Genomic DNA, 15,553 nt, shown 5'->3' on the forward strand with positions numbered 1-15,553 from the left:
TCGGGCTATCTAGCGGTCCCGAAGAGGCGGTTGCCGGAGTGAAGGTTTGAGGTGAAGAAGAGTAAAAGGCACAGTTACAACGGTTAAGCTTTATTGTTGGGCTTTCGGAGTCGCTGGTAAGCGACTGTGTGTGGCGCCGGCTAAATACGATCTAACGCTCTTACTGTGTGAGCTGTGCGCGCAGGCACAAGGCTGGCTTTCAAATAAGGCGCGTACGTTCATACATGTATCGTGACGTCGCCTGACGTATCTATGAGTGCTTATGCCTACATACCTCCCCCCCAGTGGGTTAGAGGGAACTGAGAACTACACGGCTTGTATCAAATGTATGCATAGCACTTAGTAGCCGATTTACAAACGTTTATCCGCTATTAAACAAATGTTTTAGCATTAATTACATATTTTTGAATACATAAACTAGTTGAAAGCCGATAGCTTTACCTGCACTTATTCGTGCAAAAAATAACAATACATTGAGTAAATGTGTACTTATTTCTGCTAATGGAATTACATATTTGATTTTTTGAATCTTATCGCTGGTTTTAAACAATAACAACCATTACAATTATCGTAGACTCTTATAAGATACATTTACAGGTAGTTTTGTTTTTATGTAAAAAAAATTACAAACTTCTTATTTGAAGCGGTTACTCTAATCTTACTGACTACAGAGGTTACTCGGTACACTCATTCATTCAGACATACGCGTTTATTTTACGCTAATTATATCATTACCTACGTAGTTTTTATTGGTCCCTTGCAAGAGTGACATTCAATTCGTCACGTACAAGCGAGATTTGATTATTTTTAATTCTTTGTTCCAGTAAAGCTGGAATTACAATTTTACATTTATAAAAACTAAACAAGAATTTATCCGCGTGCGTTAAATGTTCGACGCAGTTCAAATCGACACATTTACTCTTCTTTTTACCCAAATTGTTTATTACCGAAAGATACTTAAATGAATCCGCCAAAATAGTCGATAACGACGAAACAACATACCTCGAATAACAGATCTTTAGCGATTCAAGTGCCCACATCTCGGTAAAATCTAAATAATCGAGAAGCGGCACGTTTGACAGGTCAAGAGTTTTAATGTTCTGTACATTTATGATTATGAGAGGCAAAAACTTAGCTATGTGCGTATTGTTTGAAAAATTAATCTCTTTAAGTGTCAAATTATTTGTCAGGTTTATAAACTGACCGTCAAACGGCTGCTCGACTGTGACATTGCTAAATGCAATCGTGAGTTTTTCGACGTACGTGTCCTCGTTGACGATAGCCTCCAAGAGCCGCAACATGGCTTCTGTTTGATTATTAATTAAAAAAGTACAGTCATACATATACAGTTCTCGCAAGATAAGGTTATCTCTCAACACGTCAATAATCGGTCTGAACGCGACCTCTCGGCAACGGTTCAAATGCAAGACTTCTAGCGTGCTCTTGCTTTCTGACAAAAAATCACCTCTGAGGTGGCTATTATCGTCGACGCGCAGCTGTCTCGGTCGAATGCGTGAAAAAGACGTACTCAAGGTGTTACTAGCCTCCGCGATTTTAAGCTCGACTACCGCGTACGACTCGCCGATAAGGCTTATAATTTGACTATTTATACGCACACCCGTTAAGTCCAGCAGGTGCAAAGAAAACGGTAATTGACCGGAGGGTGAGTCCAACACCGTAAATGCCACGGCGGCGTCGCGTATAATGCCCTGCTCAGAGAGCACGACTTCCTTCGGCTGGAAACGATAAATATAATCTTTAATCATTTGCCGCGCGTTCTGGCCCACGAAACCAGGCCAAGCCGAATCTACCCTCCTCCTCATCAGCAGGCGCACGAGGTTTAAATTTTTGCAGAGGAGCCACGCGTTGCTCAGATCGTCATACGACAACATCTTCGAGAGATGCTCAATCAAATCAACATGGCTCACTACTCTACTCAATAAGGACTCAGGGTCAATCAGCTCGCTCGTCGGCACGGCCGCCGCACGCTGGCCGGTCTGCAGGATCGGACGCACGACGACGTGACTTTCGCTCTCGTGAAGTGTACTGGAATACCTAGTCCATAGGACTCTCTTCAGCATCGCTGCGAGTTGAAGCCTACACGACGATGTCAGAGATGGACACGCGACTTTGACGGCGGTTGAATGGGGCCTGGGCCTAAAATATGTCAAGTCGCACGTGTGTACACCTGCGTCTGCGAGCATACTACGTACTTGGTTGCGATGTAAGTAACCAGAGATATTCTTTAATTCGAGGTTTTTCACCGGCTCGCCGTTATGAAATAACGCCGGCAACCGCAGGTCAACGGACGCAGCCGCGACGCTGACGCCGTCTCTCATGCGTTTGCGATTAATGCGACGCAATCTTTGATTGATGACTTCTTCTACCTGCGGGAGGAACTCGCGGAGGCAAATTTCCGTATTTGTAAGGTCGCTCGCCCATAACGAATCCCGCGCCGACTCCCGCTGGATGCGAACCGCCTCAAACAACGCCATATAAGAATCCATCGTGGGGCCTGCGCAACAAAAGAAGAAAAAGAGAGTGACTATTTGGAAAACACCACAGCTACCGAATGCCGAACGAATATCAAATCAGCGAGTCGTTGCGCACCGTCTCCGGTGGAAAATTTTCCACCCTCGACAACGGAGGCTCGGACATTATTCGCTGGAACTCGACGCTATTTACGCCTTCCACGCCTGGTGTTGCGGGCGCGTCTCACTCGCACAGGTGCCACAGGCCCCTCAGACGACGATGCGCGCACGGGGCTGTTTACAGCTTCCGCTGCCACGACTGAGTCACTACTTGCTTCGCGCGTGTCGGTGGCGACTATAAAATGAGCCGGTTTCAGCCTCTCGATCGAAACGACCGATTCTCGGCCGTGGTCGTCGATAGTGATAGTGTGGAACTTATCGTTTCGATCCAAAACTCTATGGGGTCCTGTGTAAGGTGGAACAAGAGCAGTTGTTATTCTTTTATCAAGCTTAAAAACGTGAGAGCACGTGCTCAGGTCGTCGGCGACGAAACCTTCCTGTTTTCTTTTGTGATCAACGAGAACCGGTTTTACTTTGCTCATATGAGCTCTAAGTTCACTTTTGAAAATTTTAGGATCGACCTTGGTCTCCTCGTCAAAACAGAGATCACCCGGAATTCTCAACGGCCCGCCATACAGCATCTCAGCCGGACTGCAATCCGCGCCGCTAATCAACCTAGTCCTGAGCCCGAGCAAAACAGAGGGTAAAACCTCTAGCCAATTCTCCGCGTTCGAGTAGCACATAAAAGCGGCCTTCAACGAGCGGTGCCAACGCTCGATTAAACCGTTCCCGGACGGATGATACGCGCTGGTCCGGCAGCGCCTGACGCCACATACCTGAAGAAGCTCTGAAAAGACGCCACCCTCAAACTGCCCCCCCTGGTCCGAGGTCAAAATGAGAGGCGCGCCGAATCGCGCCACCCAACAACGGTAGAATGCGCGAGCGATCGTGACGGCCTTGGTGTCGAGCAAGGGGACGGCCTCTGGCCATCTAGTGTAACGATCCATCATCGTGAGGAGATAACGGTATCCGCCGCAGCTCGGTAACGGGCCCACGATGTCGATGTGGACATGGTCAAATCGCGCATCCGGGGTATCGAAACGCAGCGGAATAGGCTTTGTGTGTCGGGTGACCTTGGCGCGCTGGCAGTCCAGGCAATTTTTGCATCGCGACGCAATATCTTTATCGATGTTTGGCCACACAAAGTGTTGTTTTATCCGTCTCTTCATTGCTCTCGTACTATCGTGCGAAAGAGAGTGCAATAATGAAAAGATCTCATCTCTTAATTGCGCGGGGACGTACGGTCTCGTAACGTTCTCGCGTCGCTCGCAATAGATTTCTACTTTCTCCGGGCCAAACGGAATCTTACTCAATTTCAGCGGATACGCAGGGTCGTCAAGAATACTCGGTAAATCTGAATCAGAATTTTGCGCAGATTGTAATCTACGTACGTCAAAACGCGCGGGGAAGTCAATGCTGTGCACGCTCAGAGCCGGCTCTCCACGCGTCACCTCAGTCGACCCGGGCTCCGGTACCTCTACGCGCGACAAGGCATCCGCCACATCGTTGGACTTGCCCGGCAGGTACTCATAAGTAATATCGAACTGCGCTAAGTACATGAACTGTCTCAATCGTCGCGGGGGCGCTTTCTCCTGCGACAGCGATCTCGCATAAATCAAGGGCTTGTGATCGGTGCACGCGGTAAACTTTCGTCCCTCGAGGTAATAGTGAAAATGTTTAACCGATTCTACCATGGCTGTCAGTTCACGATCAAACGTCGAGTATCGCAGTTGAGCCGAATCAAACTTACGTGAGAAAAATGATAGGGGTAGCCAGGTCTGATCGACCTGTTGTTCAAGAGCGCCGCCCATGGCCCGGTCCGAGGCATCCGACACCACGCGAATCGGGGCATCGCACCGCGGAAATGCAAGCAAAGTTACGTCAATGAGACTTTTCTTGCACTTCTCAAAAGCTTCAACAGCGTCAGCGTCCCAGATGACTGGACGCTTATCGTTCTTACGTGAATCGGTAAAAAATTTATTAAGATGGGCTTGCATCTCCGCGGCGTGGGGTATACTGCTACGATAGAAATTAATCACTCCCAGGAACCTACGTAGCTCCTCTATGTTCTCCGGTCTCGAGTAATTAACTATTGCTTCTACTTTTTTTTCTAAAGGTTTATAACCGTCTCGCGAAATCAGATATCCCAAAAACTCGACCGAGTCACGGCCAAAAACGCACTTGTCAACATTGAGTTGCAGCGAGAACCGTTGAAGTCTCTCAAAGACAGTCTCGAGGTGCGCCTCGTGCTCGTGTACCGACGACGATGACACGAGAATATCATCTAGATAAACGAAGATGAAGTCTAAGTCGCGAAGCGCAGAGTCCACATAACGCTGGAACGTCTGCGCCGCGTTCCGCAGGCCGAAAGTCATTACGTTATATTCCCACAGACCGAACGGCGTAATTACCGCCGTCTTGGGAATATCGTCTGGGTTCAAGGGAATCTGATTGAAAGCTTTCTTTAAGTCCAGCGTCGAAAAAATTGACTTGCCCGCGAGCATAACAGTAAAATCTAAAAGACGGGGTATGGGGTACGCGTCGAACTTCGTAACCGAATTTAAGCGGCGGTAGTCGCCACAGATACGCCAAGAGTTATCTTTCTTGAGTACCATGTGGATGGGAGAAGCCCAGGGGCTACTGGATGGTCTAATTAAACCAGCCTTATGGAGTCTGGAAAACTCCTCTTTTGCGGCCTTGAGTTTATGTGGAGGGAGCCTACGCGCTTTGTGCAAAATAGGCTTACCCTCTGTCTCTATATAGTGAAAAACATTGCTACCTGAGATCCGCTTAGGGGAAGCACGTCCGGATACTTCAGGAAAATTATTTAAAATTTGAAAAAATTTTGATTGATCGTTACGTAATGATAAGCTGCAAATGGCTAGCTTACGTCGATTTATGCGGGAAATAAAACCACGTCCGACCACCGCACCTGATGCGTCCAACAGGCACTTGCAGGTAAGGTCAGGGAGAAAATGAAAACATTTGAGTAAATCTCCTCCCACTATAGGGTAGGGTACGTCCGCCACAACGAAGGTCCAAGAAAAGGGTTTGTCCTTGCTAAATTTAATTTCTAATTTCTTGGTACCATAAACTTGTATCGGCAATTGATTCGCCGCGGTCATGCCAAAGCTCACGGGTCTCGCCTCCCACTCGCTCGGCCTAGGGATCGCCGACACCTCTGCGCCCGAGTCTATCATAAAAACTAATCCGGAATTTATATCTTCTATATGGAGACGAATAGAGTCGTCCGACGCAGCCGTCTCGGAAGCTACGCCGGAGTCCGAGAGTTTTTTGATTGAGGTGACTTATCGGGGCCAGAATTACTACCATTCGATCTATCCTTGCCATGATCGCCGCGATGGCTTTTACCGTCAACGGGCTCCTTCCACGCGCACGAATCCGGGTCGGCGCATCGCCGAGCAAAACGACCGTATTTGTAGTGCGTGTGACACAAGCCGCCGCGATCGCGACCCGAACCCTCGCCGGAGTTGCGCCGACGATCAGACTCGCGGCCACGACGACTGCGTCCGTCACCGCGGGACTCGATACTTTCCAACACGCGGTCTAGTTTGCGCTCCAGGTTATCGATACGCATATCCGTGTCGCGCTCGCTCGCGCCCCTCGAAATACTGGCAACGTCGAAAGAAACCCTATTATCGAAATCGCGCTTAAATGAATTATAAATGTAATCAGCCCTTTTCACATTTTTCGACTCATTACTTGCGTCAATCATATCGTCAAGATGCACGCCAATGTTCGCCGGTATAATCTCGCGCCAAATTCGCACGACCGTTTCTCTGCCCAATATGCCACCCGCGCTCGAAATAAGATACTCCAAAAATTCCGATGGTGTACGTGAGCCCATATTAACATTACCCAAAATATTTTTCAAACTTTCCGACTCACTCATTGAAAATTTACGAACGAGAGAATCTTTTAATTTCGTATATCGCTCAACGGTTGACGAGCCGACCGCGGCTGAAACAGTTCGAATGAGGTCTTCATCGAGGTTGCTAATAGCGCAAAAATATTTATCGCTATCCTCGGTAATGTTTCTGCTCTGAAATCGCTCCTCAAGCGTGCTAAACCATAAATCTGGCGCGCTTCTCCAGAAAGGACGAAGGGAAATTTCGGGCCTCTGTGGAACGCGAAGGGCACCGCTTAAAGCAGCCAGATCCTCAATGGCTGAGGGTGCTCCCCGCTGCGCCTGAAGACGCTCGAGGTGCTGAGCGAACAGGGACTCGACGCGCTCGATCATCTCCTCTCTGAGTCTATTAATATCTTCTCGGGAAGCCGAGGCCTGCTGCTGGTCGCTGGACATCGCGCTCGCGTCGCTATTGACCGATGCTGTATCGCTAGTATTCTCAGACCGATGTTCCCCCCTACTACGCAACAAATACGGCGATGACTTAACGGGTGATCTCTCAATGCCCATGTAAAAAGGCTTAAATGCAATACGGCGATCAAAAACGTGGAGAAAAAAATCCAAAAGAAAATAACAGCCTAATCAAATCTTAGAGTCGCACGCATCAGTCAAACTCGAAAAAACTCACTCTCAATTCAAAAGCCACAGTGCCGCGGCAAGGCAGGGGTCGAAAATTTACTTGCGATATACAAGTTCAAACGCGGGGACACGAGACAGCTGCGCGACGATAACGACGGTGTCGTGAGTACACGTGCACCGACGGTATACAAACTTTCAATGTAATCGTTAAATGAACACGGAACGCTCGCCAAAATCCAACGCGTACACCGAACTCCAAAACAAAGGCTCGATTAGCCGCACACCGTACAACACACAAACGCGTACATTACATCATACATAAATACACTCGGCCACGCAAGCTCGCTCCTGGGTGACTTGCTTTGTTTATCTTTCATATGAGAATACCTGAGCGCGGTCGAAATCCAAAATTTAAACTAAACAATCTAATTAAAAATAAATGAATAAATCGTCATCAAGAACGATCCGCTGCGTACGAATCGTTACGGTGTTGGCGACGACTCGCTATGAAGTCAAAACTTCGAGGTGCGAGAAGCTGCACCGAACTAACGCATGCAGCAGGTCAAAGCTTAAAAACTGATAAAAAATAAATAGCAGACCAGCTCAAGTATCTCTTCTTTTGGCGCGGGCCAAACCAAGTGTTTGCGATAAGATTGTACACAAAATTCTTACGACTTAATCGAAGTTGATCGCAGCAACGCGCCGGCAGGCTCGGACGCAATCAGCAGGAGCAGACGCGCCTCGACGAACAGGTGGGAGAGAGAGAGCTCCGAAATCCGTTGATGGTGGTAGCAGTGACGGCGATGCGCGAAAAATCGGCGCGGCCCGCCGAGTCGCTGGTAGCCGATGACGTTGCAAGACGAAGCTCGACGACGATGAAATGGCCGCCAAAAATCCGCTCGCCCAACGAATTTCCGTTGCGAGATGTGTTGACGCAAAACGGAGCGAGCCGCAGCAAGATGGCCGGAGCGCGGCTGTCTCGCTCGTCGAAAAGCTGGTGCGCCGCGTACGTGGCCGTAAAGTGCCAAGATGGCTGCCAAAAAACTCCAAACGTATAAATACGTTACTGCCGGAACGGCGATTGATGAAAAATGGCGATTGGTTGGCTGCGTAATTAGATGATGATTACGCGCTGCAGAGCGGCAGGAAAAGCGGCGTCTAGGTAGAAAACCCGATGTCGTGAATGTGGTATCGGTATTCTCGATCCCGCTGAGATCTCGCCTTGCGCCACGGCGAGAGAAAATTCTTAAGCCCGGTAGATGCCAAGAAAAATACCTTCTGTTTTTCGCTGGCTAGCCTGCTGCCGTTGCTGCTTACGCCCTGGGGGTCGCGATCCTCCTTGACGAAGCGCTGCTGTGCTTGATGAAGATGCTGGTACTCACTCGCTCCGGCGATGTGTTCGTATCTCGGTCAGGTCGTCCTATGGTGGTGGTTTACCAAACGCTTCGATGCTGCTACCCGGGAAGCTGCGGCACGATGAGTCTCGATGACGACGATGACCGGTGTTGTTAATGAAGCTAAGATGTTGAGAGCTTCTTCTTGTCGGAGGTCACCAATGTAGATATTTATTTGTAGCCGCCAGGTCGGGCTATCTAGCGGTCCCGAAGAGGCGGTTGCCGGAGTGAAGGTTTGAGGTGAAGAAGAGTAAAAGGCACAGTTACAACGGTTAAGCTTTATTGTTGGGCTTTCGGAGTCGCTGGTAAGCGACTGTGTGTGGCGCCGGCTAAATACGATCTAACGCTCTTACTGTGTGAGCTGTGCGCGCAGGCACAAGGCTGGCTTTCAAATAAGGCGCGTACGTTCATACATGTATCGTGACGTCGCCTGACGTATCTATGAGTGCTTATGCCTACATATACAGATATAAAAAAAAACAATAGTCCATTGTAAAAAATGAAAATGTATAAAAAAAGCTAAAAGTTCAAATAATCCAGTACGCGCGGAAAACATTCTGGGAAATTTCCAATTTAGGAGGATCAAGTTCAGGTCACAAATTTTTCTAAAGTATGTGAATAAAGGAAGGTAACATGATAATTTCAGATCATTTGGTTAATAGTCCATTTTTTAAGAAGCTATCGAAAATTTATTTTATTCGCAGTACGTTTTTTGACTCAAGAGTAAAATCGATTTTCAAACGTGCGATACAAAAAGGACGGGCCACCCAAACGCTCAAAAATAAAAGTGTAGATCTCTCAAGTCTTCTTAAAGACCCTGATAAAATTTCAGAACTGTGCATGGTAAATTACCTGACTTACACATCAGTACGTGCAATTTTAAAAGTTAGTCAGAAACACTCATATGTATTATACGCAACACAGCCTGGTGGTGATTTATTAAGAAAAAGCTCTTGAAATTTCTTTACCATCTGCACTCGTTGCGAGTCTCGAACTTTTTTTTGCCTTTGCTCCAGCCTTTTTATTTGACAATAATCTTTGATACCAAACAATTATAGCATCTGTCAAGAAGTTTGTCTTTGTGGATTTTCTTGGCTTTTTTTCTTTTTCTAATCGTATTCGATAAATTATGTTTGTATCGTTACAAGGAACTCGTACTATAATTTGTTCGACAAGAAGCACTGTAATGACTGTTCACGACTACATTGTTTACAATTAAGTTTAAAATCAATCTGTTTGTATATTGTCTGCACATCTTTGAACTTTGTCAACACTTTGGCTTGGCGATTACTCGAGCAATTTTTCAGCCTCATAAAACCAAGTACTTGAAATAAGTTCACACATGTTTTTCAGTCAGTCAAACCGATGGTTAAAGCAAACGTACAAAGAGTATAGTTCCTCGTTGTTTTGCGATATTCATAGGAAAAAGTAGGTTCATTACGTTTGAATATTTGGCTTTTTCATCGAAATAATGAAGGAAAAAAAGTGAAACACCCTTAACCGGCGTGTTTTTAATCTGTATTCAATCTCATACCCCAACTAATGTGTAATACAATGCATCCAAACATAGCTTCCAAACATGGCATAGCATTTCTTCGCCGCTCGAGGCTCATTACGTATAGATGCTATATATATAGCGCGTATTTACGAGTGCATATTTACCAAACACAATCTGTGCATCGGTTGCATCGACAACGATGCTTTTACGCAGTATTATTGCAAAAATCGAGCAGTCTCTTTCTCTACATTGGGATGGAGGAGCACTTTGATACTAATTTTGTAAAAAAATCTGAAGGGCTCGACGCTAAATTTCCTCGCACCGATTTGAGTTTTATTGATAATGTGTAGTCATAAAAACGATTCCTCCGCTAGGTACTCGAGTTCATTGAACCTATTTTGGCTAAAGCATTTAGTCGATGTAACGATTATCGGCATATGATCGTCGCGAAATCGCTCTAGTTAATCGCGAGATGGATTACGCAGCAAGACTACAATACCTTCCCGGCTGTTTATACGAATCGAGCCCTCGCACTCGTCGAGCAAACTATTTCATACGAAGCACGACGATCTTAAGGTGGCTTATCGGTAAAACTAAACGGGTCGACAACAGATGATTATAGAACTTGGCGGAAATGTCATTTACAGTGCCCGCGATGTGTTGTCAAAATTTCAGCATGGGTTAGCGTACTAATTTTTTAGAACGAAGCCGTTGAAAAAAGATCAAATTTAATATGGGCTCTTATCGACAGATCTTAACCAGAAACGTATATGTGTTATGCTTCAAGTCACTATACCTTTCGATTGGTATGTTAAAAATGACTCCTTACCGTACTAACTAATGAGTAATTAAACAAAATGTGCGTAAAATCATTGATTTCGAATAGTGCGAGCGGTTGCCTCGCTATACTATTGTTATTATTGCTGACGAGAAAGCTTATGAAAGTAGCGAAGTGCCATGTGCTTCAGCTGTTGGTTACGGGCGTTAGCGCAGCTGGTCGCTTTCTCATGTTAATTCTCTTAAGTTGGCTCGTCAGCAATCATAATAATAGTACAGCGAGGCATCTGTCTGTCTCTTTCTCGCATTAGGCAGACAACCGCTCGCACTATTCGAAATCAATGATTTTGTTTAATTACTCATTAGTTAGTTCGATAAGGGGTAATTTTTAAGGAAAGGTAGTGACTCGAAGCATAACATACTCGTTTTTGGTTAAGATCTGTAGTTTAATAAAAAAAGTGATGGCGTAAAATGTATGAAATTATGGTGGCCTCCCGTAAGAGCCCGTGTTAAATTTGCTATTTTTAAAGGCTTCGTTCTCAAAAATTAGTTCGATAACCCATGCTGAAATTTCTACAGCATATCAAGGGAACTTTAAATGACATTTCTGCAGTTTCATAAACATGTGTTGTCAATTCCCGTTTTACTGATGAGCCACCTTAAGATAAAATGTATAGTTCAGGCAGCCGAACTACATTTTATCTTTTTTTCCGGGCGTACGAAATCTATACTGTTATTCACGAACTACGACTTGGCTCTCTCTGTCTCTGTCTCTCTCAATGATTCGGCCGTGTGTTTTTTTTACTCTCTGACTGTGGAGATCAGTATACGTTCGAACGCGGCAGTGTGAACATCGAGAAATAGCGATTGCTCCTGAAGTGACTTTTGTGTAAAAAAGAAATATATTTTGTTGTATCGCGAGTTAACTAATAATCGTGTGCGAGTGTGAACAACGGCCGAGCACATTGTTTGGGAGACTTTCCACTATCTCGGCAAATTAGCCAGTCACTACCCGGTGAAAAAGTGCCTCGAGCTCGGCCAGGATCCCAATCACCCACAGAGAGAAATGGGCGACTCGCCGCTACTCTTGGCTTCGTCGATCCTTGGCAATGACGACGAAGTCGGACGAGCGATCGAGCGGCTGCTGAGAAGCGGCGCCGATCCGAACCAAGCAAATCGGGAGGGAAGGACGCCTCTGCACAAGTTGTGCGAGTTCCGTATACCCGAACATGTTGGCTTGATCGAGAGGTTCTTGTCGGTCTGCGATGAAGTCGGGCAGCAGGTGAACATCGACGCCCGGGACAATGAGGGTCGGACACCGCTGCACGTGGCTATGCAGCAGTGTCGACAGGATGTGGTCGGATTGCTGCTGAGTCATGGGGCCGATCCAAATGCTCGCGATGCGAAGGGAAAGACTCCGTTGCATTTGACATTTGCCTGGAGTGAAAACAAGGCCTTTAAAACTATGCTGAGAGGCGGCGCAGATCCGAATCTGGCCGACGAGGATGGAAGCACCCCTCTTCACCTTATCTGCCAAAGAGACCACAAAGATGAACTCGTCGGGATTTTGTTTGAGATTTGTGATGAAAGGCAGCTGACGGTCCAGGTCAATGCCGGAGACAAGAAGGGGAAGACAGCGTTGCACTGGGCCCTGGAGAATATATTGCCAAACACCGTCGATGTGCTCTTGAGTCGTGGCGCAGATATGTCCAACTGCACTTTCCAAACACACGATTTGATTCTCCGAGACGATCCACGTTGTTCCTTGGAAGTGAGTTTAGCGGCTGGTACCCTGGCCATCGCCGAACATCTCGAGGCAAGAGGATATGATTTCAATCGAAGCGAAGCCTTGAAAATCATGAACTTTTTCGTCGAACAGAGATTGTTCAAAAACCCGTCGTCGTATCTTGAAAAAACTCTGCGCAATCAAAAGTTCGTGAGCCAGGCGAAACAGGCAATGGTCGTTCCGAGTCTGTCGCTCTACGATCTCATCCACTTAGGACCCGAAGAGGAGGAAAAGCTACTCACGTATAGGGACTATTTCGTGTTCGCGCGTCGGTTTGATAAATTGATGAAGACTTCAAAAAAGAATGAAGAGAATTGTCTTTTGCATCTGTGCGAAAAACTATCGAGAGGATTTTTTCGACGCTGGGCATTGGATCCTTTCTACGAGTTGATCCACAAACGGCTGCCGATTATCTGTTGCGAGATGGTCCTGAAGAACCTGGACAATCGAGATTTGTGCAATATTTGCTTGGCGGTTGCAGGCCGAACCTCGTCATAACGATAAATGTATTTCCAGTACTTTATTTATGTTCTTGTATTATTCATTGTTCCGTAAAGCTTAACAGAGAACTTTTTTCCAAAAATACTCCATTGTAATATTATTTGATTGTAGATTGAGCAAAAAATAAATTGAACGACTTGAAAAAAGAAAATTGAACCTACGTATCTTTTAGATCCCGCTAATTCAAGATGAAAAAGTAGTTATTATGTATATTCACCAAAGAGCATTTCTTTGCAGTGTAAACGATACTTATTATCTGATTTTATGGCAGTGAAAAGATAACAATTTTAAGTATACAAAAGTAATAATTCGCTTGCTTGTCTTATTCTGGTTTGCAAAGCCAAGTGTATACCAATCTTACAGCGCCTTATTACAACGATTCTGCTGGGATCGAATCAAACAAACCTAAAGTTGGCTAGAGATAACATTCGTCGCGCGGTTGTTAGCCTTGCTAAATAATCCTTGACGACGCGAAGATAACTCGTCAGTTGACATCTTTGAGTTGAATTTAAAAGATAAAATGACGTCAAAAAAAGAGGAGGTATATTTGTTCATACAAATACCTGGCGAAAAAACCGGTGAGAAGGAGACTCGCGAGATTGTAAAAGCTGATGAAGTACGAAAATTTAATTTTGAAGACTCCCAAAAAAATAAAACGATTTTCAAAGCAAAAAAGTTTAAGTTTCGACGCGACAAAATTGAGAAATCTAAGAAATGTTTTGTTATTTTCGCCTCAAGTTAGTATAGAATATTTATATCGATATTACAATTCTTTATGATGCTTGATATCTATCTTGATTATAAAAACGAAACGCAAAATAACCAATTTTCTATATTGTATATGGGCAGAAAACTATGACGAAGTCTTCGAAGCTCAATCTAATAGATATGGAATTCCAACATTGAACACAAGTGTTACAGATGATACTGACGACATAACCGAAATCTCATCGCATTTTTTTAGCAGCGATGAAAGTGGTAAAAAATTGTCCGATAACAATATTACAGATGAAGAGCCTGAAGTTGATGAAATTACGATTAAGAAGAGCAAAGCAAAGCGAAAAAATTTAAAAAAAAAAAAAAAAAAAAAATAGTAACGAGGAAAATGCTCAAAGAAATATTCTAGCTGCTTATTTGAACGCTTTATTGGTAAGTAGGTTTTCTAATCGAAATTTTATTAAATAGGTATTTATTTCAAATGAATTTTCAATATTAAATGTTTTTATTTTATTTAGAATGATGATGAAAATGAAGTACTTGATGATTTGTTTGACTCTAGTTCATCACCAATAACAAGTAATAACAATAAAGATTGTGGAAAAGTTTCAGCGGTAAAGCGTCATGCTGTACGTATACGTATAAATATATTATAAATAAATGTACATCCTTTTTTTTGCATTGTATTTTAAATAAGTACTTGTTTGCGATTAGGAAGCGGATTCACACGTTGAGAATGATAGCGATTTCGAGTCTACCTCAGCGCCAAAGAAAGCTCGCAAACGCTCAAAGAAAAGGAGCGAAGAAATCGTATGTATTTATTTATATCATATTTATGTCATATACTTCGTGTATATCTTAGAGTTATTTTCGTAATTTTTTTATACAGTTTAATAGTAATTTATACCATATTGATATTCTACATTCTATATTTATTCTATATTCTATATTTTATATTCTAATAGGAAAACTGAATTTAATGTTTTTACTTAATCTTTCAGATTTACGCAAAAACTACTGAATCTGCACCCAATTACAAAGAGTTATACGAGGAAATGCGGGCACACTATGAGGCGTTGCGTAAACAAGTCCAGAGAATGAGGGAGGAACACGAAGAATTGATGGAATCTTTATCTTCAGATTATAGTCACCATTCAATACCTCGATACCAACAACAGCCAATGCCTAGTAAGTATTTATAAACATTTTCATAATTGTCTTAAATTATATTGGAGTGTACTTTTTACAGGTTGTCAATTTAACGTTTATAAAACGCATGATAGCATTTATTGCTATGGTCCAAATGCAGAGTATAATTTAGAATACAACGAGAATGGAGATGTCCATTTGGGCAGTAATATATACTGCAATAAAATAGCGTTTCATGACAGTTTTAAGTCAAAATCAGCTGCGAAATGCTTAACAACTTTAACTCAAGGAGTGTACGATTTAAAGGACTTGGCTTCTCGATGTGTCAGAAAACAGAAAAATACAGGCTCGAAAAAGGTTTTGTGCCCAATAAAAAAATTTGTTGTCGAGAAAAACGTTTATGCTTTCATGCGCATGAAGGATAAAACCATAAGTGACATTGACGATTTTTTTGACGACATCAATAGAAGACACCACAATGCCATCACTTGCGCTCAATCCAAATTGGAAACGCATAGAAAATTAAGAGAAATGGAAGAACTCGAGGCTCTTAATGGCCTTATTGCTTAAGACTTCATTCATGTTTTAAAAGTTGCCATGGTTATATTTCATATAATGTTCAGTACAGATGTA

The 15,553-nt window shown here is 44.1% G+C and overlaps 1 protein-coding gene across 1 annotated transcript; it reads left to right on the forward strand.

Annotated features, from left to right (window-relative positions):
* The first annotated feature begins 11,833 nt into the window (after positions 1–11,833).
* LOC106651726 (ankyrin repeat domain-containing protein 27-like) lies at positions 11,834–13,051 on the forward strand. The gene has a single exon (XM_023460126.1). The coding sequence runs from the start codon at positions 11,834–11,836 to the stop codon at positions 13,049–13,051; it is 1,218 nt and encodes a 405-aa protein (XP_023315894.1).
* Positions 13,052–15,553: the final 2,502 nt, after the last annotated feature.

Source organism: Trichogramma pretiosum, unplaced genomic scaffold (genome assembly GCF_000599845.2).
Source record: "Trichogramma pretiosum strain Unisexual culture from Peru unplaced genomic scaffold, Tpre_2.0 scaffold89, whole genome shotgun sequence".
NCBI classification, from domain to species: Eukaryota; Metazoa; Arthropoda; class Insecta; order Hymenoptera; family Trichogrammatidae; genus Trichogramma; species Trichogramma pretiosum.